The 22,271-nt window shown below is 67.3% G+C and overlaps 2 protein-coding genes across 2 annotated transcripts; one reads left to right on the top strand and one right to left on the bottom strand.

Annotated features, from left to right (window-relative positions):
• Positions 1 to 172: 172 nt before the first annotated feature.
• CHLRE_08g383500v5 (uncharacterized protein) lies at positions 173 to 12,812 on the bottom strand. Its single transcript, XM_043065321.1, has 6 exons — positions 12,417 to 12,812; positions 11,402 to 12,192; positions 7,529 to 11,056; positions 3,978 to 7,280; positions 3,198 to 3,605; positions 173 to 2,921 (listed from the first exon to the last, which is right to left on the bottom strand). Exons 1-6 carry the CDS (start codon positions 12,532 to 12,534, stop codon positions 2,532 to 2,534), a joined length of 8,538 nt encoding a protein of 2,845 aa, XP_042922322.1. The 5' UTR covers positions 12,535 to 12,812; the 3' UTR covers positions 173 to 2,531.
• Positions 12,813 to 14,152: 1,340 nt separating this feature from the next.
• CHLRE_08g383450v5 (uncharacterized protein) lies at positions 14,153 to 22,198 on the top strand. Its single transcript, XM_043065320.1, has 12 exons — positions 14,153 to 14,873; positions 15,184 to 15,408; positions 15,738 to 15,827; positions 16,090 to 16,138; positions 16,362 to 16,574; positions 16,978 to 17,429; positions 17,743 to 18,327; positions 18,694 to 18,819; positions 19,222 to 19,293; positions 19,699 to 19,829; positions 20,243 to 20,343; positions 20,766 to 22,198. The coding sequence occupies exons 1-12, from the start codon at positions 14,460 to 14,462 to the stop codon at positions 21,170 to 21,172; spliced, it is 2,865 nt and encodes a 954-aa protein (XP_042922321.1). The 5' UTR covers positions 14,153 to 14,459; the 3' UTR covers positions 21,173 to 22,198.
• The last annotated feature ends 73 nt before the right edge of the window (positions 22,199 to 22,271 follow it).

Raw genomic sequence — 22,271 nt, 5'->3', positions numbered from 1 at the left:
TGCGCTCGCGCGCGCCGGTCTCGCTCGTGTCGTTGTTGCGGTGGTGTGGTGTTGTTTCGCCTCTGGGGGCCGCGTTCGGGGCGCGTTCCCCGCTCGCTTGCGTGGGTGTGAGCCGTTCTGTAGTGTAAGTGCCATAAGTCAGGCTGCTCTCCCTGCCCCGCTGCTCCGGCTCAGCTCTTCCTTATTACAGCGTAGGCCATCGAGCCGACGGCTAAACCTGTCCACGCTACGTTACGTACAACTCGCAACAATTGCCTCTGATTGCCTCGACCTCTCCAACCACAAGCACGACAAAACTGAGCACCAGACACAATCTCTTCAGCCCCCAGCCGCGCCCGTGCATTTCAAGCCACATGCTTCGTCGCTGGGCGGCTTGCATCGTGTCCAAATAACAATCTGGCAAATGGCCACGTGCTCCCACGCCACATACGGAATACGGCAAATTTCAGTACACATGCCGCCGTGCTTGCACAGCCCGGAGCCCTTGGCGGCTGAGGCGCCGCCAATGCCACGTGCCCGTGCTATCGCAACGCCAGGAGCCCCAGTTGTGGCAAGCGCAAGCGGCACTTGCATACACAGATGCACGCACACACACACACACACACACACACACACACACAAACACACGCGCGCACGCGCGCGCCCACACGGCGCACTGCTTGCTTGCAAATCATACACGCACACTGTCGACCCTCCCTGCCTGTTGCTGTCGAGTATAAACACACATGCACAGCCACCCCATGCCCCCAGACACCACACGTACACACACACGCACTCTTTATGTCTCCTGTTAACACGTAGACACACGCACGCGCACCTGGCACACCCACACACACACACACACATTAACATGCAGATGAATACTTACTCTGCAGTGGCCTTGGGCTCACCGCCTTGGGCTGAACGGCGGAAAGGCACCATACCGCACTCTCTCAGCCCAGAGTGTCAACACCTCAGCTGCCGGGTTCAGTTCATGATTTATCACCAGTATTGGCGTGCGGACCTTGCACAACATATGTGAGTTGCTGTGTCACAGCTCACACGACAAAAGAACAGAGCCCCACAAAACTCATGCCGCTATCGGGTGACTGGGCACCTCTTGGCCCACACATCCCAGCACATTTGCATCGGCCCACCGCCGTCCACCTGCTTTTACACCCCATCCACCATGCGACGTAACCAAGCCATGCAAAGAACGCAGCCCAAACTAGGCTCATAGAGGCGCTCGGTGGCGCTGCTTGGGAAGAGCGCAATCGACTAGGGTGCTGTAATGTTAGGTACGGCCGTGCCAGAGACATTGATACCTCCTTGCCTCCTTCGCTCTTCCACCTCCAACCAGCACCCACCTGCCATGGTGGCTCATTCTCTACCATCCGCCCTAATGCGCAGGTGCACGACGGCTCTGCAACTGCTGCGCGCAATAGAGCGTGCGGGGGCCTGCTCGGCGCGCCCTGCGCTTGTTATCTCTTTCTTCGATTGTTGACTGTTGTGAGGCATTCCTGTCTGTCTATGTGCGTCTTCACGCATGAAGATGCTCGGCACTCGCACGGCTGGATGCAATCCACGTACGTTCAAAATCAGTACCCACCACCCGCATGCGTCCGCTTCCACAGCCTCCTGTCATTGCCTTTGCCTGAGCTACAGGCCCCTCCCGCCCATGGCTAAACGTCATCGCTCACACCATGCAGCGGCTGAGCTTGCAGGGTTATATTCCTCCGTGCTTAGCATCCGCAGCTGGCGCAGCCATCATGCGCGCATAATGTAAACACGCTGTCAATGGCGTGGCCATTGCCATCTGAAACCACATCTGGGCGGCACAGCTGCTGCCCCTTCCATACGCGTTCATTTAGGACCAGCCCTTCAGTCCATACCCAAACAGCCTGAAAATGCTGCCCGAGACATGCATAACCCATTCCGCCAACGGCCGCGAGATCTGGCAGACCTTACATGCTCGCCATGCTTGCACCAGAATAAGGACAGAAATGAAACCATTGCTGCCATGCTAGTGCCTTTCCTCCATGGCTTGCAAAATCATATCATCCTGATTTCCGTCAGGGCTGCGCCCCAGCCCAGAATGCATCCAGGACATCCTGACTGCTGCACAGGGAGGAGGCTCTTGCGCAGTCCAATGAGGTTTGTGTGAGCTTGCAACCTGGTACCGTTATGCAAGTGCATATCCCTCCGTGAAGCTGCCAACTCCAGTATTGCTATTTTCGGGGCACATCGCTGCTTCATAGGCCATAGTGCTAGGACCCATCTGAATGAGGCCGACTTCCGGCCCAGATCCAGGACTGGTTCGCACAAGCTGCGTCCGTTCCAGTGCTCTAGTTGCCGTCCCTTCAAAGTCGCATGGGCTCATTGTGGTTCTTATTTCGCGATCAAGTACATCGTTCGTATTTGTCTGGGTCGTCGCCTGTCATGCTCGACTACTCACCCCAGGCGCTGTAAGGCTGACCCGCAGGCCACAGCTCAATCTTGACAGCCTGTCGCCCCAGCCGCGTCTGCTGCAGCTCCTGCTCGGCGCGCCACGCCTACTCCTGCTTTGCATGCGGTGCATGTTGCGCACCAAGCGCGCCCGCAGCCCCTGCATCAATAGATGGCGGCGGCTGTGCCACCAACCAAGCCCTGTCTCCAAGGACGCTGGCGCTGCCGCCCCCATTCCGCCGCCCCCAGGGCTGCGACTGTGGAGCAGCTTGAGCCGCAGACTCTGCTGATGCTATGCTCCCGGCTGAATCCACTTTCACTGCAGCCGCTGTGAGGTGCCTGCTGAGTAGGACAGCGAGCACCACGCCCAACGCCGCATTGGCCGCGCCGTACGGCAGCCAGCGTACGGCGGCAGCAAGGCCACCCTGCAGTACGATGTACAGAAGGACGATGCCATACTCGAAAACGCTGAGTGCAGCCCGCATGGGCACGGGCACCTGCATGCGCAAGTGACGAAAGGAATTGTTAACGTACTGGTGCGGTACAGGATTGTTGGTAGGAACCCACACGGGACATCTGCAGCACATGGTTGCGGCACTATGACACGTCCTCCAACTTCCTGCAGCAAGTGCTGGAGGTTGCTCATTTAGAACATCTGCCTTTAAGCGCAGGCAGGCAGGCAGGCAGGCAGGCAGGCAGGCAGGCAGGCAGGCAGGCAGGCAGGCAGGCAGGCAGGCAGGCAGGAGCACGAGCCCACACGGATGCCGCCTCACCCCGGGCAGGCGGTCTGCGCCGACGCCCTCCAGCAGCACCGGACCCGCCGTCAGCAGCGCCAGCCGCAGGGCAGCCACCAACCAGCCGCCCACGCCACTGCCTCCCGCCAGCCCGCCGGCAGCCAGCAGCTGCTGTGGCACCCGCACTGGCAGCGCTGCCGTCGCGGCCATTGACAGGATGGCCGCCGCCGCCCTGCCAGCGCTGGTCAGCCCCGCCGGCAGCCACGGCGCCACTGCCACGGCCGCCGGCAGCGGCTGCAACAGCGCGCCGGCTGCTGCGGCTGTGGCTCCTGAAAGCACCACTGATGCCGCTGGCAGCCAAAGCAGCCAGCCGGAGGGTGACATGAGCGAGGCAGTGGCGGGCAGCAGGCGCGCGCTCGACATAGCACCCAGGAGCAGCAGCAGAGCCTGACCAGGGGCCAGAAGGATTACGTCAGGTGCGGTTTGGCGTATTGCACCGGGCGTCGCCGGGCGGTACGTGGGATCAATCAATACGTGGTAGGCTGCAGGCAATCCGGCAGGCACTGGGATGCACAGTGTCAATCCTTTCACCTAATGACGTCCAAATGCACTACGGGATGACCGGTTGCCATGTGCATGCGCAGGCGCCATGGCTGTTGGCCGCATTCTGTGCCCTGTGTGTCCCATCCCGACAGCATGCACCGCGGCAGACACACACACACACACACACACACACACACGCACACACACACACAACACACACTTAAAGGCGTACACACAAGCGCGTTCACAGCTCTCAAGCGCGCGCCTCAAGCGCACCTGGATGCTGGACAGCAGCACCAGCAGCACCGCCCACAGCGGCCGCTCTATGGGCCGGCAGCCCAGCAGGTAGCCCGTCAGACCGCCGCCGGCGCTGCCGCTGCTACTGCTGTGGCGATTGTGGCTGCAGCTGGTGATGCGAGTGTTGTGCTCGCTGGCGCCGCCACCATTGCCGCCGTCCCGGGGGCCGTCGCTGCGACCGCCGTCTGCAGACCTCCCCCGCAGCAGCAGCGAGTCCAGGGAGAGACGCCGTGAGCCAGAGGCGGCAGAGGTGGGCGAGGCGGAGGAGGCGGTGGAACCGGTGAGTGCCTGCGGGATCGCCGCACGGCTGCGCGCCGTAACGACCTCCCATGGCGCCAGCACTGCAGGGGAGGCAGGGCCGCCACTGGCGCCGGCGCTGGCACCGTAGGTATTGGTAGAGGTAGAGAGCAAGGCGGCGACTGTTGAGCTGACGCCTGAAGTGCTGGGCGCTGTTGACACGTCCGGCGCGGAGCAGGTGAGGTTCACCACCGGCGCCGCGGGCGAAATGGCAGCAGCGATGCTGACGTTGGACGTTGCGGCATCCGGGTCCGAATCGCTTTCCAAGACGCCATCCAGCAGCGCGTCACCAACGCTGACAGGCGCAACGGATGCCGCATGCCCAGCAGTGTTGCCCGAGCCGCTGCTCCCAGCAGTGCCACTCGCGACAGCCGCAGCAGCAGTTGCTGCGGCCACCACGCCTGCAGCGGCAGCTGCGGCAGCAGCGTCAAGAGCAGCCCGGTCCTCACGGCCCGCTGAGGGGTCACTGCTGCGATCGTCGGGGCTCAGGGAGACGGAGCGCGGCACCTGTGGCTGCAGCAGCGGAACAATCTCACGCATTGCCACCCAGCGCCGCACTCGGGCGCCGATGCCACTGTCGTCGCTGCGGCCGCTACCATCGCCGTCACCGCCACCTGCAACACCGCCGCCGCCGCCGCCGCGACCTCCGCTGCCTGCTCCGACGCCAGGCACAAGCATGGGCCGCGGCACGCCACCAGCAAGCACCGCCGTCGAGGAGCCCGCGTCCTGCCCCAGGCCGCCGATGCCGCCACGGCTGCCGGCCGCCGCGCTGCCCGCCCCACCCCTGCCGCCACCGATGCCGAAGAAGCGCGGTGGGCGCAGCTGCAGGCTGCCAGAGGCCGCGCTGGCGTCGTCGCCTGGGTTGCCGCTAATGGAGCGCAGTAGGGGTCCCGCCATTGCGGCGAAGTCGGAAACGATGCTCTCGCCAAGGCTGTCGTCGGTGACGGCGCCGCCGCCACCGCCGTGAGCCCTGCCACTGCCGTCCTCACCGGCGTTGATGAAGGACGCTAGGTCCCCCGCACGCATGCCAGCAGAGATGGCACCGCCGCCACCATCGCCGGCATCACCCAAGGCGCCGCCGCCGCCCGCGCCAGCCATGCGGCCTGTGAGGTAGTCAAGCGGCGTGCGGCCGCGCTGATCGGGCCGGTTGAGCTCATGCACAGGCAGGCCCAGCTCCCGCGGCCACGTGCGCAGCAGCATGCGCAGCATGGGCAGCGATCGGCCCAGCACGGCCAGGTGCAGCAGCGTGTGGCCCTCCTCACTCCCAGCACGGCACACGTCAAGCACAGCACGCAGCTCCCACGCCGCTGGCCGCCGCTGCAGCAGTGACGCGAGCCCCGGCAGCAGCAGTGATGCCGCCGCAGCAGTGCCGGAGCCGGCCAGTGGTGGTGGCGGTTGTGCCGGCTGGGCTTGCTGAGCTGTTGCAGGAGCAGGTGCTGCTGTGGCGGGTGCGGTGCCGCTGCGGGCGCCGCCATGGCGACGCCCCCCCAATGGGTCACTTCCGCCATGGCCACTGGAGCCACTGCCATCCACTGGCACCATCAGCAGCCGCTCAACAGTGGAGGCGGTGATGCTGGCAGCACCAACGGCCCCACCGGCAGCGGTGCCACCACTGCCTACAGCGCTGGAGCTGCCACCACATGCGGATGGGAACACAGCCACATGTGCGAGCAGCAGCGCCAGAATGAGGCCTGCTGTCTCCACAGCACCGCATGCCACAGCATGGCACAGCAGGTCACAGCCCACGCCCAACACCTCCTCCGCCAGCCGTGCTAGGCGGTCATCGCTCTCGGCCCCAAAGCTGCCTGCATGTGAAGAGCCTGCCATGCCCGCAATGCCCAGGCCAGCAGCACCTGCACCCATGGCGCCGTTGCCACTGATACTGTTACTGGTGCCAGCTACAGGCACAGCACATGTCGCATGTGCAGGCTGGACGCGGGTGTCAATGACACGCAACCCGTGCTGCGCCTGCTGCCGTGATATGGCTGTCGTAAATGGGCTTTTAACACTGTGCTCGCCATCCTCGCCACCAGGGCCACTGCCAACGCCGCCGCGGCTGCCACGCAAGTGCGCCAACTCACCACGGGCGCCTGGTGTCAAGAGGCCAGAGGCCACTGATGCAGGCTCCGTGCTAGCTGTGCCATGGCTGGAGCCTGGGCCTGCTGAGCGCCTGCCTGACGGGGCCATGCCAGGGGGTGGCAGCAGCAGGCTGCTGGAAGGTGAAAGTGGTGCCTTGCCTGACAAGTGGCTGCTCACAGGGGACCCACTCACTACAGCCATGACGCCGCCGCCACCAACACCACTGGTGCTGGCGCCAGCCCTGTCGTTGCCAGCCGCGGCCTGCTCCGTGGCGCTGCTGGTGGCTGCTGTGCCACTGGCAGTGCCACTGCTGCGCACTGCCGCCACTGCAGCCGCAGCCATTGCCACCGCAGCGGCGCTGCTGTTCATGGCACTGGCGCCAAAGCTGTTAATGCTGTAGCCGCTATGGATGGTCACCTGCACTGCCTCCAGCCACATGCCCATGTCGCCCAGGAAGGCGTGGTAGCTCGCCATCAGCTGCGGCTGTTCCAGCCCGGGTGGGCAGGGGGCCGGCCGCAGCGCCTGCAGCTCTGCTGCTACAGCCTCCATGCCTGATGGCAGCAGTAGCACAGGGCAGGGCTGGCCGAGTGCCTGACCACGCCGCCAGGCCAGGTATAGCAGCTGGGCAGCGGGCAGTGGTGGCTGAGGCGGTGGCGCAGGTGGCGAGGCTGTAGCTGCGGCCGTGCCGGCCACAGTAGCAGCAGTAGCAGCAGGCTGCGTGGCAGTGGCTGCAGGCATGGCACTGTCGGCTGGCTGCGGGACTGCGCTGGCGCTGGCTCTTCCAAACGGCTGTTGCGCCTGGTGCTGAGCCTTCTGCAGCTGCGTCAGCAGGTTGGAGTGGGGGTGCTGCATCTCGGGCGGCACCAGCAGTGTGGCGTGCGTGCAGGCCTCGGTGCTGTCGTCGCGCTGCGGCCAGGAAGAGTGGTGGGACATATCGCATGTTCACATTAGCATGGACGCCAGGGATACAGCTAGGGCGTTGGCCTTACACAACCGCCACTGCCTTGTGCACTGTACACGCTCCTAACCTGCAAAAAGCTTAAGCCTGGCACATGCCTAGCTCCCTTGCCAGCCCAGCCCCGCCCCGCCCAGCTCCACAACAGCACTTTCCTCTCCCGCACGCTCCCAGAGGACTCCCCACCCCCCAGGCCCACCTGGACCACTGGGATGATGCCGCTGCGGCTCCACGCCACCAGCTGCGACACGTGCGCCAGCGAGAACGACTCCATCGGCTCCTCCTCCGCATCCTCTCGCTCGACGCTGCTGCCCGAGCTGCCGCCGCCTGCGGCCGCGGCATCGGCCAAGCTGTTCACGCCCGACAGCACCCGCTGCCAATCAGCCTGCTGCGGCGGCGTCTGGAGGGTGGGCGAGGCGGCTTGGGTGGCTGCGCCACGACCACCGCCGCGACCAGCCTGGTGCTGTGCACTGCCCTGGTCGCCTCCACCCTGCTGCCGTGTCCTTGCCTGAGGCTGCTGGCGCTGCCGCCGCGGCGGCGACCGCTCCAGCATGTCTGGGCAGCGCATGGACAGCCGCACCTCCACCACCGGCGGCTGAGCACCAGTGCCGGGCGCCGCGCCACCCGAGGGCAACGACGCGGGCGCACTGCCACCCTGCGAGGCAGGCGCCGCGGCGGCTCCTGCCGACGGCGGAGCCGGCCACAGCGCCACCGCGGGCGAGAGCAGCTCCACGCGCGCGGCCTGGTGCAGCGGCCACGCGTCGGTGGCGGCGTCGGGGCCCACACCCGGCATTGGCAGGCCGGGTGGCAGCAGCGGCCGCAGCAGCACGTCGCTCACCTCCATCAGGTACATGCTATGCGCCGACGCGCTGCGCACAGGCGTGCCTAGCGCGCGACCGCCGGCGCCAAGGCCGCTACCCCGTGCGCCGCTGCCGCCGCCGTACGGCGCCGCCGCCGCCAGCTGCGACGGCGTGGGCGTGCTGCACTGGCTGGTCTGGCGGGACAGAAGGCAGGAGGCGACGCCGTTGCCGCGGAGCGAGGGCGTGTAGAGCGGCAGCAGCCAGCTACCGACGGAGCCGGCGCGGGATATGGCGCCGGTGGCGGGGGAGCCCAGCCGGTCCGCCAGCGTGGGGCCGTAGGTGGCGGCGGAGAAGGTGAGCGAGCTTAGCAGGCTGTGGCCGTTGCGGTTGCCACCCGCCGCCGACGTCACCACAGCAACCACGGCCGTCGCGGCAGAGTTGGACGCGCCGCCAATTGCCGGCACGCCGCCGGCGGCCGTGGCGACGCCACCACGGCTGCCGGAGCTGTAGCTGCTGCTGCCGCTGCTGCTCCGGACGCCCTCTCCCCGCCCCTCTCGCTCCTCCCGTTCCCGCGGCTCCTGCGGCTCCCGCGGCTCCTGCTCCTCCTCCTCGCCGTCTAGGTACAGCTGCACGGAGCTGATGACGGAGGTGCTGCTGCACGGCAGCGTCAGGCTGCTGCAGCCGGCGCCGCCGCCGCCGCCCTCCTCCAGCCGGCCGCCGTCGCCGTCGCCGCCCTGGCGGCCCAGCTCCAGGGGCAGGGGCAGGCGCAGGCCGCGCTCCCGCTCCCGCTGCCCGGCGTGCTCCCGCTCCTGCCCGCGCGGGCTCCTGACCCAGGGGGACTCGCGGGAGCCGGCCGCCGGGAGGAGGGGGCCGTCCGCCACCGCTGCCGCCGCCGCCGCTGCCGCCGCGACTGAGACGGCGCCGGGCGAGGGGCGCGGGGTGTCGCCGCGGCCACTGCCTGCCTCGACACCGCGGCTTGGGCCGCCTGGGCCGCTGGCGATGCCCATGCTGCTTGCAGGCGGCGCGGGCGCAGCGGGACCAGAGGAGACCTGGCCCGCCGTGGCCCGCCACGGCGCGGCGCCACTCTGTGAGCTCCCCGCCGCCGCGCCCGCTGCGCCCGCCACGGCATCCCCTGCGGCATCTGCTGTGTTGTTGAAGGCGGCAGCCAGCTGTGCGGCAAGGCTGGCAGGGCCTCCGCTGTGGCCGGGTGAGGCCAGCCACCCCTGTGCCGCCGGCTCCTCCGACGCCGCCGCCGGGCCCGCCGGGCCCGCCGGCGAGCCGGCCGCCACCGAAGCCGCCAACGAGACCGCCCGTGACGCGGCCTTGTGATCCAAGGTCCGGTACATGTGCGCAGCACCCGATGGCTGCTGCGCCTGCTGCTGCTGCTGCGCCTGCTGCTGCTGCTGCGCCTGCTGCTGCGCCTGCTGCTGCACCTGCGCCTGCTGCTGCTGGTGCTGCAGCAGCAGCGCATGCGTGGGCTGCTGCCCGGGTGCCTGCAGCATGTCCGCTGCGGCCACCGCGGCCACAGAGGCCGCGGGCAGCTTCCCCTTGCCGCCGCCTACGAAGGCTGAGCGGGGGTAGCTGTAGCGCTGGCTGTTGCTGTTGCGGCTGTCGGTGCTGCTGCGCTGCTGTCGCGCGGCGATGTTGGTGCTGGTGCTGCTGAAGGCGCCGGTGCGGGTGCCGGTGCCCGTACCGGTGCCGGTCCCTGTGCCAGTGCCCGTGCCCGCGGCGGAGGAGGAGCCATGCGCGTTGGCGCAGAAGCCGTCCAGCATGGCACCTGCGGGCGAGGCGGCGGCGCCGGCCCCCGCGCCGCCACCGCCGCCGCCCGCGCGACCCAGCCCCCCGCCACCCAGCCCCAAGACCATGCCGAGAAAGCCGTTGCGCCCCGGGCCCGCGCCCGGCCCCGCACCCGCTGAGCTGACCATGCTGCTAAGGTTGTGGTGCGGCGCCGCGCCGCTGCTGCCGTCGCAGCCGCCGCCAGGGCCGCCGCCGTCCGCGCCGCTGCCGGCGTGGTGGTGGCGCTGGTGACGCTGGTGGCGGGCCTCGGGCGAGCCGGCGGTGAGCCAGGTGTGCATCATGGCCGAGGCAGCGGCGGAGGCGGAGGCCGACTGACGCCAGGCGCGCCCCTGCGCCGCCGTCTGGCTGTGCTCCATGCCCGCGCCAGGCAGCGGCGGCTGCAGCGGCGTCGGTGCGGGCGGCTCCGCCGTCGTGCCGTGCTCCTGGAGCGTGGAGCTGTTCAGGGTGCAAGGGGCCGCCACCGCCGACGCCGGCTGGTCGGCCGCAGGCCGGTCCAGGTATGGCAGCGAGGCGGAGCCCCACGTGGAGGCCGCCGCCGACCCGGGCGCAGACAACACCGCCGCGGCGACGTCACCGCCGCCGCCGGCCTCCTGCTCGCCGCCCGTCGGCAGCCCGCAGTCGTGCTGCCGCGAGTGCCGGCGGCGGGAGCCCCCGCGGCCGGGCGCCAGGAGCCCGGGCCCGGGCAGCGGCGACGGCTGCTCCTGCGCCTCCTGCTCCGCCACCGCCGCCTCCTCCGGGCTCTCGCTCGCCTCGGCCTCCTCCATCACCAACAGCTCCTCCTCAAGCGCCTCCCCCTCCTCCCCCTCCTGCCCCGCGCCGCCGCCCACCGCCCTCTGCGTGTGCCGCACGCTCACCGCCACCGGCGCCGCGCCTTCTGGCAGCACGCCGCGCACGAAACCAAGCAGCCGCGCCGGCAGCGCCCTCGCGCCCGCCGCGCCGCCGCCGCCGCCGCCCGGCGCCGCCGTTAGGTGCTGGCGCAGGCGCTGCGCCGCCGGCCCCGCCGCCGCCGCGCCGCGGCCCAGCTCCAGCAGCATCACCACCAGCTGCACGCAGCCCTGGCTCACGGCCATGTGGAGCGGCTGCATGCCTAGTGTGTCGGTCAGGAAGGCGGTCAGGCGCGGCGCGAAGTCCTGCGGGCATGGCAGGACAACAAATCAATTTGCGCGGATACAGTTTTGGGGCATGGAGAGAAATTTGATTCTATATGAGTAGATATGTTATGGCAAAGCGAGACCCAAAATTTAACGTCGGCCAAACCCAAAGCCCCACACTGAACGAGCTGTGGGACGTTGACGACACAAGCGGAGCCGACAGAGCCAGCCAGCAAGTCAGCTGGGGGCATGCTGAGGCCGCGGACACGTACACACAGGCCACACCCACGCACGCCCAGCGCCATGCACACACAAGCAAACACCCAGGCCTTTTTACACACGCACACAATACACACCGGCACGCCCCCGCACACACCCACCCACCTGCGGCAGGTCGTCCAGGTGCGGGCCGTGGATCTTGAGGTGGATGCCGTGCAGCCGCGGCCCGCGGCCCCCGCAGCCCGCGAACGCGCCGTCACTCAGCGGCAGCAGCCGGCGCAGCGCCAGCCGACTCCTGCCCCTGCTCCTGCTGCTGCTGCTGCTGCTGCTGCCGGCACTGCCCCTGGCGCCACTGCCACCGCTGCTGCTACAGCCGGCACCGCTCCTACAGCTGCGGTGGCCACTGCCGCAACTGGTGCCGCTGCTTCCGCCGCGGCCGCTGGACTGATTTGTACCGCTGGCCCGATTGGCGCTGGCGTTGGCGCCGGGGCAAGGGCCGGGGCCGGCAGCTGCACCCTGGCCGTGTCGGCAGCAGCCGCATGCCGGTGTCAATGTGCAGGTGCAGGCGCAGGCGCAGGTGCATGGCTGTGATGTCGACACGGCGGCGCGACCGCGGCCGGCGCGGCTGGCAGGCCCGGCCGGCACGACACCTCTCCCGCGGCCCGACGCGCCTGCGCCTGCGGCGCCGTTCACGGCAGCGGCTGCCGCGGCCGCCAGCCGGTTTGCATCTGCTGCCGCGCCCGCGATGTCGGCGGCACTGAGCGTGAGGCGGTGCCGCCGCGGCGTGTAGGGGGGTGGCTGCCAGGGAGCTGCGGGCGCCGGGGGCGCCGCGACCGCCTCAGCGCGTGCTTCGTCAGGCAACGCAGCGGACGGACCCGGGGCTGGCCCGCAGCCGGCGCCATGGCCGCTGGCGTGTCCTAAGCATGCTGTCCGTCCCGTCTCCGCCGCGACTAGCCCTACAAGCAGGGCCGAACCAAGAGGCAACAACGTGGCGAAATGTGCTTTGACACTGCGTACTGCTGGGCACCAATTGTTCTGTGCCTTCGCAGGCTTCAGTTGTTGAAACTAAAGAACATCAAGCAAGCTAAACCCAAGCACGCAGGAAAACGAGCCGGCAGTTCGCGGGGGTCCCACGGTTTAACGACGTTGGAGGAGTTTACAGGTGCCTGCTGCAAATTACCTTGCTTGAAGTGAGCAGGTTCAAGCGCTTGGTCGACGCTGAGGACGGTGTCCCGCGTCGTGGCGAGGAAGTCGTCGGCCCCAGCGCCTATTGTCCGTTGAAACGTTGTTCGCGGCATTACGCGAGCATTTCTTAAGAGAGCTCACATCCTGAACCGAACTGAAAAACCGGCGGGCACCACGCCTCAGCTGAACTGACAATAAACCGGATTTTGTTCGTCTCCATTCTCCGTGGTGTTCTCAGATTCTCATCAAATCTGTGATATGGAAGCATGGAAACTGTGGGAGATAAATCGCCGGTTCTTGTTAGCAGACCTCGAACCGCTGGCTTGTGCAGGCCGCAGTGCTATACATTGTGGGTAAACTAAGTATGCATTGTCTGTGGGTGGTCTTCCACTCTGCTTACGAACAGCACAACAAGCACAACTGAACCAAAAGTTCGCACCAAATCGGCCCAAACTCCCATCATGCAATCGATGCAGGGGAGCGCCTACTGGCGTACGGGCAAGGGTTTCCGGGGGCAGCCAGTCGGGGCCAAGGCGCCAACGGACGCGCTGCAAGTGTACAGTGATGATATGAATGTAAGCGAGTGATGGTGGTGCTTCTGCTGCTGCTGCTGCTGCTGCTGCTGCTGCTGCTGCTGCTGCTGCTGCTGCTGCTGCTGCTGCTGCTGCTGCTGCTGTGATGCACCTGTAGACCATGGACCAGGGTCCAGGCTCTATGGAGAACGTGTATGTATGGGGGCTTTGAATTGAGTTCGGGGGTTCTGAAGTTACTGATTGTACGGAGGCGGGGTGGGACTGGGCGGGCATGATCACGCACATGGCGAACGTTCACAGCTGGGCGACAGTGGCACGGTGGCTTACACTGCCACAACCGCAAGTCCGTAACAATTTTCTCGTCATGGCGTGCAGGTGTGAACAAGGATGGGGCAGACCAAGCCGCCAAGGGAGACCCTGCTGTTTCCTTTCGTTTGCAGATATGCGAAGTGCTTTCGAAATGCGAACACGGATGTGCTCGACACCACGAGACGTTGTAGTCGCTAGCACGCGGAGGTACGGAGTCTGTCCTTTGTTTCTGACAGGAAGGTTACAAGGCAGGAGAAAGGGAGGCGGAGGCAACAGGAGGCAAGGGAGACGGCCAGGAGACAAGCAACGCACCACGAAGGCATGTATGAAACTAGCCAGACCAGGGGTGTATGACCCCTGAGCCAGACGCATCACCACTGCAACAAAAGCGCAAACCCATAGACAGTCCAAGGCATACGTGCACCGGCACCTCCAGCCCCCTGGCAGGCCGGCATGGCGCGCTTTCCTCTGATATTCTTCAGGTTTGCACAGTGCAGTTGCGCACGGTCTTCACAGGCACCCAAAACACAGGCTCATGGGCTGGGATGGCGTCAGGGCGGCTGCCGGAGGAGGCCGCCTCCATTTGGCGGCTGCTTACCAGGGCTCACCTCCCCTGCAGCCCTGCTGCTTTCGGTACTGCCAGGAGATCAGTGCTGCCTCCTGGGTACATACAAGTCCCCCAGGTGCTCCAGTGATACACAAGGCACAGGCGTTTCTCCTGGGGGGGGGGGGGCAACATGGGGCAATTGGGGGGGGGGGGGACTGGGGCCCCTGGGTTCACGAGTCGGCCTAGGGTTTCGCCTCTAGGCGCTTTCGATGTAAGCCACAGGCAAGATGTGACGGCTCTATCAGGTTTCCCCGTCCTTCGCTGGGGCGGACCGGGGCGGAACGTCGCGTCGCTTCATGATGATATCCTTGCCGATTGGCACCGTGAGCCCTTTTTGCATATTCTGCACAAAACGCTTTTGCAAGAAACAAGGATAGCAGTACACAGCAAACTTATAGCGAAGGGGTACTGTATGCAAGTCCAGTCCCCGCGACCTGCAGACAACACGTTAAGCATTGCTGCCTACTACACTGGTATATTTATCCAGGTCTAGGAACGTTGTTTCACAGAACTGTCTTGTTTGCACTCGAGTGCAAGGCCCCAGATGGCGCGAGCCCGGGCAGAGACCGTGGCTGCATCGCCTCGCGACATGTTGAGCAAGCGTTCTAGATGTCCGCGTAATGTTGCATTGGGTGTGACGCCCAGCCTGCGGGCTTCGCCATCTGCGCTTGGTGTTGCGGAGCAGTCCCTCACGGCGCACAGCGTTCCTTCGTCCGCTGGTCGTCTAAGGCACAGTGCGGCCGGCTGCGCGCCGTCTGGGCTGCCATGCCGGGCCGGTGCCGCGACCGCAGGCGTGCCTACGCTCTCGACCCTGAACGCGGGCCCCTCCACGCCGCGGCGCCCGCTGCGCTGTCCACCGCCCCAGGCCGGCGGCCGCGGCTCCGGCTTCGGCAGCGGCGGCGGCGCCACCTCGCACTCGCAGGGCCGCATCGCCACCGAGGTCCGCACACCCGAGGGGCCCATCCACTGGGGCTGCTACCTGTCCCGCCGCTCCACGCTGGAGGTGGGGTTGCGGGGATGGCTGGGGTGGAGCGGGGGGCGCCTGCTGTGGGGCGTGTGCCTCTGGCTGGGCCGGCGGCGGCAGTGGCGGGTGCCAGTGGCAGTGACGGGCAGGTGGGGACAGGACCGGCCGGGGACGAGTCGGGCCCAGGTCGCAAACAGGGCGTAAACAGGCCGGGAACAGAGGCACGCGGGGCCGGCACCAGGACCCAAGGCCACCGGGCCGGCGTGCGCATGTGTCCAGCAAACCCTTCGTGTCTTGCGCTGCCGGGCAATTGTGCCGCCCACACCCGTGAACCGCCACGCCCCGACAGGACGCCATCGATGAATGCATCGCCCAGATCCGGCGCGGCATGCGCAACGTGGGCGGCAGTAGCAGCGCCAGCGGCAGCGGCAGTAGCAGTGGCGGCGGCAGCAGCAGCCCCGAGCCGGAGCTGGCGATTGTGTTTGTGTCTGCGGCCTTTGGCTCCGACTTCGACCGGCTGGTGCCGCTGCTGCGGGAGCGGCTGCCCTCGCTGAAGCACGTGTTCGGCTGCTCGGTGGGTGCAGCAGGGCCCCCGGGGGGAATTGTAGATACCAGCCCAAAGGGGGGGGGGATGGAGGGCGAGTCCGGGCGCTGGGTGGTTGTGTGGCCGCCGGGTCGCCGGGTCACCGCTGCCGGCTCCTGCGGCATCCCGGTGGCAGACACGCCCGCGCTTTGTAAACCAGCCCACTGCGTGATCCCCACTTTGGAGCCGCCCCTGCCTCTCGGTCACTCCGCTCACTTCCGCTCCTGATCCTGCCCGCTCTTTTTCACGCTCATTTACCTTGCTCCCGCTAGCCCTCCTCGGACCACGCTCTAACCCTCCTCCCACCTCCAACTCCGCAGGCGTTTGGCGTCATGGGCGGCGGGCGCGAGGGCACGGGCGAGGCGGACGGCGAGCCCGCGCTGTCGCTCACACTGGCGTCGCTGCCCGGGGTGAGCGAGCGGGGAGGGCAGGGGGGGGGGTGGAGGGAGGGGAAGGGTAGGGGGGCTGGAGGGAGGGGGAGCCGTCCGTTCAAGTCGGAGAGGAGGGTGGGGTCAGTGCCGCGGCGGTTGGGCTGTAGGGGTTGGGCTGGGCTGGGCTGGGCTGGCTGGGCTGTTCGGCTGACCTCCGCCCCGCTGCTGTGCCCCCCTCAAAACTCCACCCACTTCCTTAACTAATCATGAATGTAACCCCACACGGACCCACGCCCCACAGACCGACATCCGGGTGTTCCACACGCTGCGCAGCAGTGTGCCCGAGGAGGGTGCGTGACGGCTAGGGCTGGGGGGTGGGCTGGGCTGGGGGTGGGCTGGGCGTGAGGGCTGGAGGGCGGGCACGTGGGAGGGGGTCTATGGATGTGTTGAGCAGACGCCGACAAACCTAAGCCATCTGCCTGTCGCTGCACGCGCACATCGCTGCCCGCCCCCGCCTCCCTCGCATGTAACCCCCACACCCCACACCACGCCACAACCACACACCTACACCAGACGCTGCGGTGGAGCGCTGGGCGGAGTTTGTGGGCGTGCCGGCGGACAGCCCCGCCCCCTCACCTTCCGCCGCCTCCTCCTCTTCCGCCTCCGCCTCCGCCGCCTCCTCGCCCAAGCACACCTCGTTCGTGCTGTTCAGCGACCCGCGCTTCAGCCAGCTGTACAACATACTGGAGGGGCTGGACTACTCCTTCCCGCGGGCCGCCAAGCTGGGTGCGTGGAGCGGGGGGAACGGGCGCTTGGAAAGGGGAGGAGACATGCGTGTGTGTATGGCACGCGTGGCGTGGCGTGGCGGGAATGTGCAGGACGGGGGTCAGCCGTCTCGCGGAGGTGCGGGGTAGCTGGCAGCCACCGCCGGGGTGGCGCAGCGCCGCGCCGCCGCACACGGCACGTGCAGAAAGGGGAGAGCACAGCCAGTAGACACGGGCACACACTCGCTCAGTCGCGACCTCGCGCGACCCGGTCTTTGCGTCCCCCGCAACCCGCCGCCTGCCGGCCCCTGCCCGGTCTCTTGTCACCCCCCCCCCCGGTCGTCGGTAACGCTTGATGTTCCCCAAGATGGTCTACCGTCTACCACTTCCTTATCTAATCATGAATGTACCCCCCCCCCCCGCAGGCGGCATGTTGAGCGTGGGCGTGCGCTCGCGTCAGCGCGCCATGTTCGCCTGGAGCGCGGAGAAGGACGTGCGCACCCGCGTCAAGCCGCCCACACGCGCCACCCTAGGCGCGGCCGCCGCAGCAGCCGCCGCAGCGGCGGCGGCGTCCGCCGGCGGCGGCTCCGCCGCCGCCCCTGCGGCTGTCGCCGCGGCGGCGGAGCCGCCGACCGCCGGCTCCGCCGGCGGCTGGCTTCAGAAGTCGTTGAACCTTTTCAACAAGCTCACTGGCGGCGGCAGCGGCGACGGCCGCCAGCGCGGCGGCGCCGCGGCGGCGGGCGGCGCCGCCGCCGCCGAGGCGGACTCTGAGGAGTCGGATGGCGGCGGCGGCGAGATGAGCAACGGCATGTACCTGTACGGCGCGGTGTGCCTGGTGCTGCATGGGGCCGTGAAGATTGACACCATCGTGTCGCAGGTGGGGGCTGGGAGGGCAGGCGTGGAACACCAAGACGGAAACAACGGCATATCTGTGTCTGTGTGTGTCTCTGTGTGTGCGTGTTTGTGTTTTATGGATGGTTGTCTACAGGGTTGGTTGGCGTGAGGTAAGTCCGATCATCTCGAGTAGCCGTGTGATAGCGGGCACCCACGTGCGCCACCACAATGATAGCCACTGAGCTGCAGCTGTGTCCTCCTGTCTGGCGCTCCCTGACATGCGTACACAAACACACGGGGTTTGGGGGAACACACACCCCCGTGGCACACTCACAGACACGTACACACACACGCAGGGCTACCGCGCGCCCACGCCCATGATCTGGCGTGTGGAGGCCACCACCGCCGGCATGGGCTCGCCCTCGCCGCCCGGACACATCCTCACACTCAGTGACGCCAGGGAGGCGCCGCCCACGCCCCTGCCCCCCGCCGGCGGCAGTAGCAGCACCGGCACCGGCAGTAGCACCGGCCCCACCGGCACCTCGCCGTCCTCCTCGGCTACAGCCACGCCCGACCGCGACGCGGCCGCTGGTGCCGCCAGCAGTAGCAGCAGCGCCGCCGGCGCCACTGGCGCCGGCAGTAGCAGCAGCAGTGTTAGCAGCAGCGGCAGTAGCAACCTGGACTTCAAGGCTTTCAAGCGCGCCCTGGGCAACAGCAGCAGCGGGTTGGGCTTTGGCGGCGGCGGCTTCGTCACGCGCGGCGGGCTGGCTGGCTCGGGGCCGGGGGGTGTGCGGGATGACTCGGACAGTGATGATGACGACGACACGGGGTATGTGGTGGGGGGCGATGATGATGACGACGACGACGACGCCATCATCATGGGGGCGCTGGCGAGCATGGGCGTGAGCGGCACACCCGCCATCGCCGCCATCATCGATGTGGTGAGGGGGAGGGAGCGACCAATCGGGACGGGGAGGAGGGGGAGGCGAGGCGCGATGCGGTGGGGGGGGGCTGGGACGGGGTTGTGTGTGGGGGGGGGGGGCTGTGGAGGGGTGGTGCCGGACAGCTGCATACGAGGGCGGGCGGCCGATACCATACACACATTCTCACACAGCTCGCCCCGCCTCCTGTGCACCTGTGCACCCATCTGTCACGGACGACTGACCCGCTCCCCAACGCCTCACCGCCAAACACTCCCGTCTCCTAACCAGTCATGCCTTGACCCCTTTCCTACCTTCCTCCCCCTCCCCCTCCCCCTCCCCCTCCTCCTCCTCCTCCTCCTGCCCTCCCCCCCCCCGCCCCGCCAGGTGGAGGCGCTGGGCAGCGAGAGCGCCGCCTGGGAGGAGGTGCTGGAGACGGCGGCGGTGGCGGTGGCGGCGGACACCAGCAAGCCGCTGGAGGAGCTGGGGCCGGCAGACTGGGAGATCATGGAGGTGGGGGGGTGGGGGGGAGAGGGGTTGGGGGGACCGTAGGCGGGGGGGGGTTGTTGTAAATACCAGCCCAAGCTAAACCAAACCAAGCCAAACTAGCGGAGCACAGGCAGAGGCGACAGATGCAAGCGATTGTACTTATGGACGGGGGCAGGAAGGGAGGCGTGTGGGGAGGAGGCAGGGGCGATGTTGTCAGCATTGGGAATGATAAGTCGCCAGAGAGGGGTGGAACGGTGGGGGAGGGGGCGTTGCTCCCCCTCGCCCTCCCCCCCTTCCCCTGCCCGGCTACGTCTCACCTCTCATGTACTCATGATTGCAACCCGCACCCCTCCTCGCTCCCGCTTTCCCAAACATCTGTGCAACCCCTCCGCGTTCCTTTCCCCTCCCACCCCCCACCCCCTCCAGTTCAAGGGTGTGGACCAGGAGTTTGGCACCATGATGGTTGACGGCGAGGTGCGGAGGGGGTACCGCGTCAAGGTGAGTCAGGCACAGGGGGAGGGGGCTGGTATGTGGCAGTGTAGGGGGATGGAATGTAGACGTCGAAGGGCTGAAGCGAGAGGGGGCAGTGGGGCAGGGGGGGGGGGGCAGGCAGGGCGAAGCAGGGGCAGGTTGGGGAAGAAAGTGGCAAGGCGCGAGGGACGAGGCGCGGGCGTAGGTGGGTGGGTGGGGGAGAGGAGAGGATGGGGGGGGGCGAGGAGGTGCGGTGGAGGCGAGGGGGTGACTGGGGTCGATAGGATGAGAGGGGTTTGAGGCAGGCATGCTGTCGGGGTTATGTGTCTGTCTGGCCGCCCCGCTCCCGCCTGGCCTCACCTCGCCTCACCTCGCCTGCTGCTGCCTGCTGCTGCTGCTACTGCCTGCTGCTGCCTGCTGGTGCTTGTGCAGGTGGTGGTGCGCGACCCGGCGGGCCTGTCCGAGGACCTGCGCGCCCAGCTGCTGGCCTACAAGCGCGACGACCTGCGCCGCGTGCTGGCGGGGCAGCCGCTGCCGCCCAGCTTCGGGGCGCTGGTGTTCACGTGAGTGGTGGGGCGGCGGGGGAGGCGGAGGGGGAGATGGGGGAGGCGGGGGAGGCGGAGGGAGAGGTGGAGGGGTGGGGAGTGGGAAGCGGGGTGTCTTGCGTGTACGTGCGCCTTATGAGGGGAAGTGGCCTGTGTGTGGCTGTGACTGCGGCTGGTCGATCTCATCTCCGCACCCCACTGCCTCCCCCGGTAGTATGATGGCCTACGGTCTACCGCTTCCTTGCCTAGTCATGAGTGGGACCCCCTGCCCCCCCTCCCTCCCTCCCCCTTCTCCTGCGCTGCCCTCCTGCCCTCCTGCCCCTACGACTTCCTTAACTAGTCCTGAATGTAAAGCCCTCCTGCCCCCTCCCTCCCTCCCTCCCCCTCCCTCCCCCCCTGCCCTCCTCCTGCCCCCCCTTGCCCCCCTGCAGTGACGTGGAGCGCACGCCCACCTCCTCGGGCGCCGAGCTCACCGAGTCCAGCACCATCAACGCCTACCTGCCGCTGCCCACCGGCGGCATGTTCGGCGGAGGTGAGCGGGGGGGCGGGAGGGGCGGGAGGGGCGGGAATAAGGGGGGAGGCAGGAGGAGGGGTAGGAGGGAGGGAGGAAGGGGGGACGAGGAAGGAGGGCGTGGGGGGTAGTAGGAGGGTTGTAGATACCAACCCAAACGGGGGGAGTAGGCAGGGCGGAGGCAGAGACTGCGGAGTGCGGAGGAGGCGCGTGTTTGAGGGACTGGGAGTGGCAATGGTGCTGGGAAGGGAGGGTTGTCACATAGCAGCTCCATGGGTCAGGGTCACCACCACCACTCGTGACCACCACCTTTCAACCACCACTACCGCCACCTTCCCATCCTGCCCAACTCTTACCGCCCCTGCCGGGAACTCCGTTTCCCCTCTGCTTAACTACCGCACGCAACCCTCCTCCTCCCCGCCTCCTCTCCTCCACACGCCCAGCCCAAATCGCCCCCCTGCCGGGCGCCACCGAGCTGCTCGAGTACAGCAGCGTAATCGGCGTGCTGCGCGCCTCAAACGCCCTACCGCCCGAGCCCCTGCGCAGCGAGGACGGCACCGAGCCCGTGGCGCAGCGGCAGCAGCAGCAGCAGGCCGGCAGCAGCAGCGGCAGTAGCAGCGGCAGTAGCAGGGGGAGCGGTGGGGTGAGCGGCGGGGAGGCGAAGGAGGGCAAGGAGGCCAGGGGCGAGGGGAGCGAGGGCGAGGAGGGCGGCGGCGCGGAGGGCGCGCGGCGGCGGTCGGGCGGTGGAGGAGGAGGTGGAAAGGATGGCAAGGGCGGGCGCGGCGGCGGCCGGCGGGGCGGAGGAGGCGGAGGCAGCATGCGCCTGCACCGGCCCGGGCGTAGTGCTTGAGACTGCAAGGAAGCGGGGCGGAGCGTGTGGCGCTGGTGCGGGGCGTCTGTGAGGGAGCTCGGGGATGAAAGGGCTCGGGGATGAGAGGGCTTGGGGGTGAGAGGGCTCGGGGCTGAGAGCATCAGCCAACCAACGCACTTGCGACTCGACTGTTCATTAGCCGCGTGTGTGATGTGTGCGGGCTGCCCTGTTGTTCGCATTTGTCGGCGTCCGGTTGGGCAGAGGACACTGTGTGCGCGTGTGGGTTCTTGTGGTGAGCCGTCGTGTTGTGTGATGTTTTGTTCTTGGCTGTTTTGGCTGTTGCTCGCTTTGCGTTTTTGCTGCGCGTCCTTCGGATGCGGCATCCGCCTGGTTTGCAAGGCCGCGGATGGATTGCTGGCATTGCCCCCTTTTGCGTCTTTCACGGACATCTGAACCCCCGAAGGCACGCTGGCACGGACGACGTGCTCTCGTCAAATGATGTACTTGCGGAGCGTGTGTTGTGTGGCTGTGCGTGTGTGTTCGTGGGGGTTGATATTGTGCGCGTTTGCTGGCGTCGGCGGGACACTGGAGGAGTTGCGGCGCATGCGCCAGCGCCCTGTGTGGGCGTTGTGACGCGCTGGCGTGGGAGCCGCGGGTCTGCAGGGGTTGCGTGTGCGTGTGTAAACGTGCAGCCGCTGCTGTCGACGGTTTGTATGCTGGTGGGTTGGCAGGGCGGGCGATGGGTGTCGCTGTGTGTGGGGTGAAGGTGGGGTGAAGGTGCAGATGGCGGAGGAACTGGAGCAGGCTGACTGCGTGCATGCGAGGTCCGACTACTATGTGTACCAGGCGAGTTACGGTGTGCGGCGCACTTAACGTGGGGCGCGGGGTGCACAGGATTATTTTGCCGTTGACCAAGGTGCTTTCCGGGCAAACCCGCTGCTGCTCTGAGGCTGCTTCGAACTGCCTCGAGCTCGCCTTCGTAAGATACGACCACTGAATCCCAAGTCATCACCCAACTCCGCACGGCGCACCCCGGCACCTTGAGAACTGTAAATTACATAACTCTAACAACATGTTTGGCTTCAGCGAGGCAGAGAACTCCTTCAGCTCGTGAGTGTACGCGAAGTCCGCCGATTTC

This window comes from Chlamydomonas reinhardtii, chromosome 8, assembly GCF_000002595.2.
Source record: "Chlamydomonas reinhardtii strain CC-503 cw92 mt+ chromosome 8, whole genome shotgun sequence".
Lineage (NCBI taxonomy): Eukaryota > Viridiplantae > Chlorophyta > Chlorophyceae > Chlamydomonadales > Chlamydomonadaceae > Chlamydomonas > Chlamydomonas reinhardtii.
Note: the sequence above shows the minus strand (reverse complement) of the source record. Positions and strands in the feature narration are given on the sequence as shown.

Bases quoted from the DNA above. Each gene is read 5' to 3' on its own strand.
- CHLRE_08g383500v5 (XM_043065321.1), bottom strand. From the start codon at position 12,534: ATGCCGCGAACAACGTTTCAACGGACAATAGGCGCTGGGGCCGACGAC. The intron at 7,281-7,528 runs GTGGGCCTGGGG...TCCTGGCCGCAG, and splicing joins GCATCATCCCAGTGGTCCAG to CGCGACGACAGCACCGAGGC. The intron at 3,606-3,977 runs GTGCGCTTGAGG...GCCCCTGGTCAG, and splicing joins TGCTGCTGTCCAGCATCCAG to GCTCTGCTGCTGCTCCTGGG.
- CHLRE_08g383450v5 (XM_043065320.1), top strand. From the start codon at position 14,460: ATGTTGAGCAAGCGTTCTAGATGTCCGCGTAATGTTGCATTGGGTGTG. The intron at 18,328-18,693 runs GTGAGGGGGAGG...CCGCCCCGCCAG, and splicing joins TCGCCGCCATCATCGATGTG to GTGGAGGCGCTGGGCAGCGA. The intron at 20,344-20,765 runs GTGAGCGGGGGG...CCACACGCCCAG, and splicing joins CGGCGGCATGTTCGGCGGAG to CCCAAATCGCCCCCCTGCCG.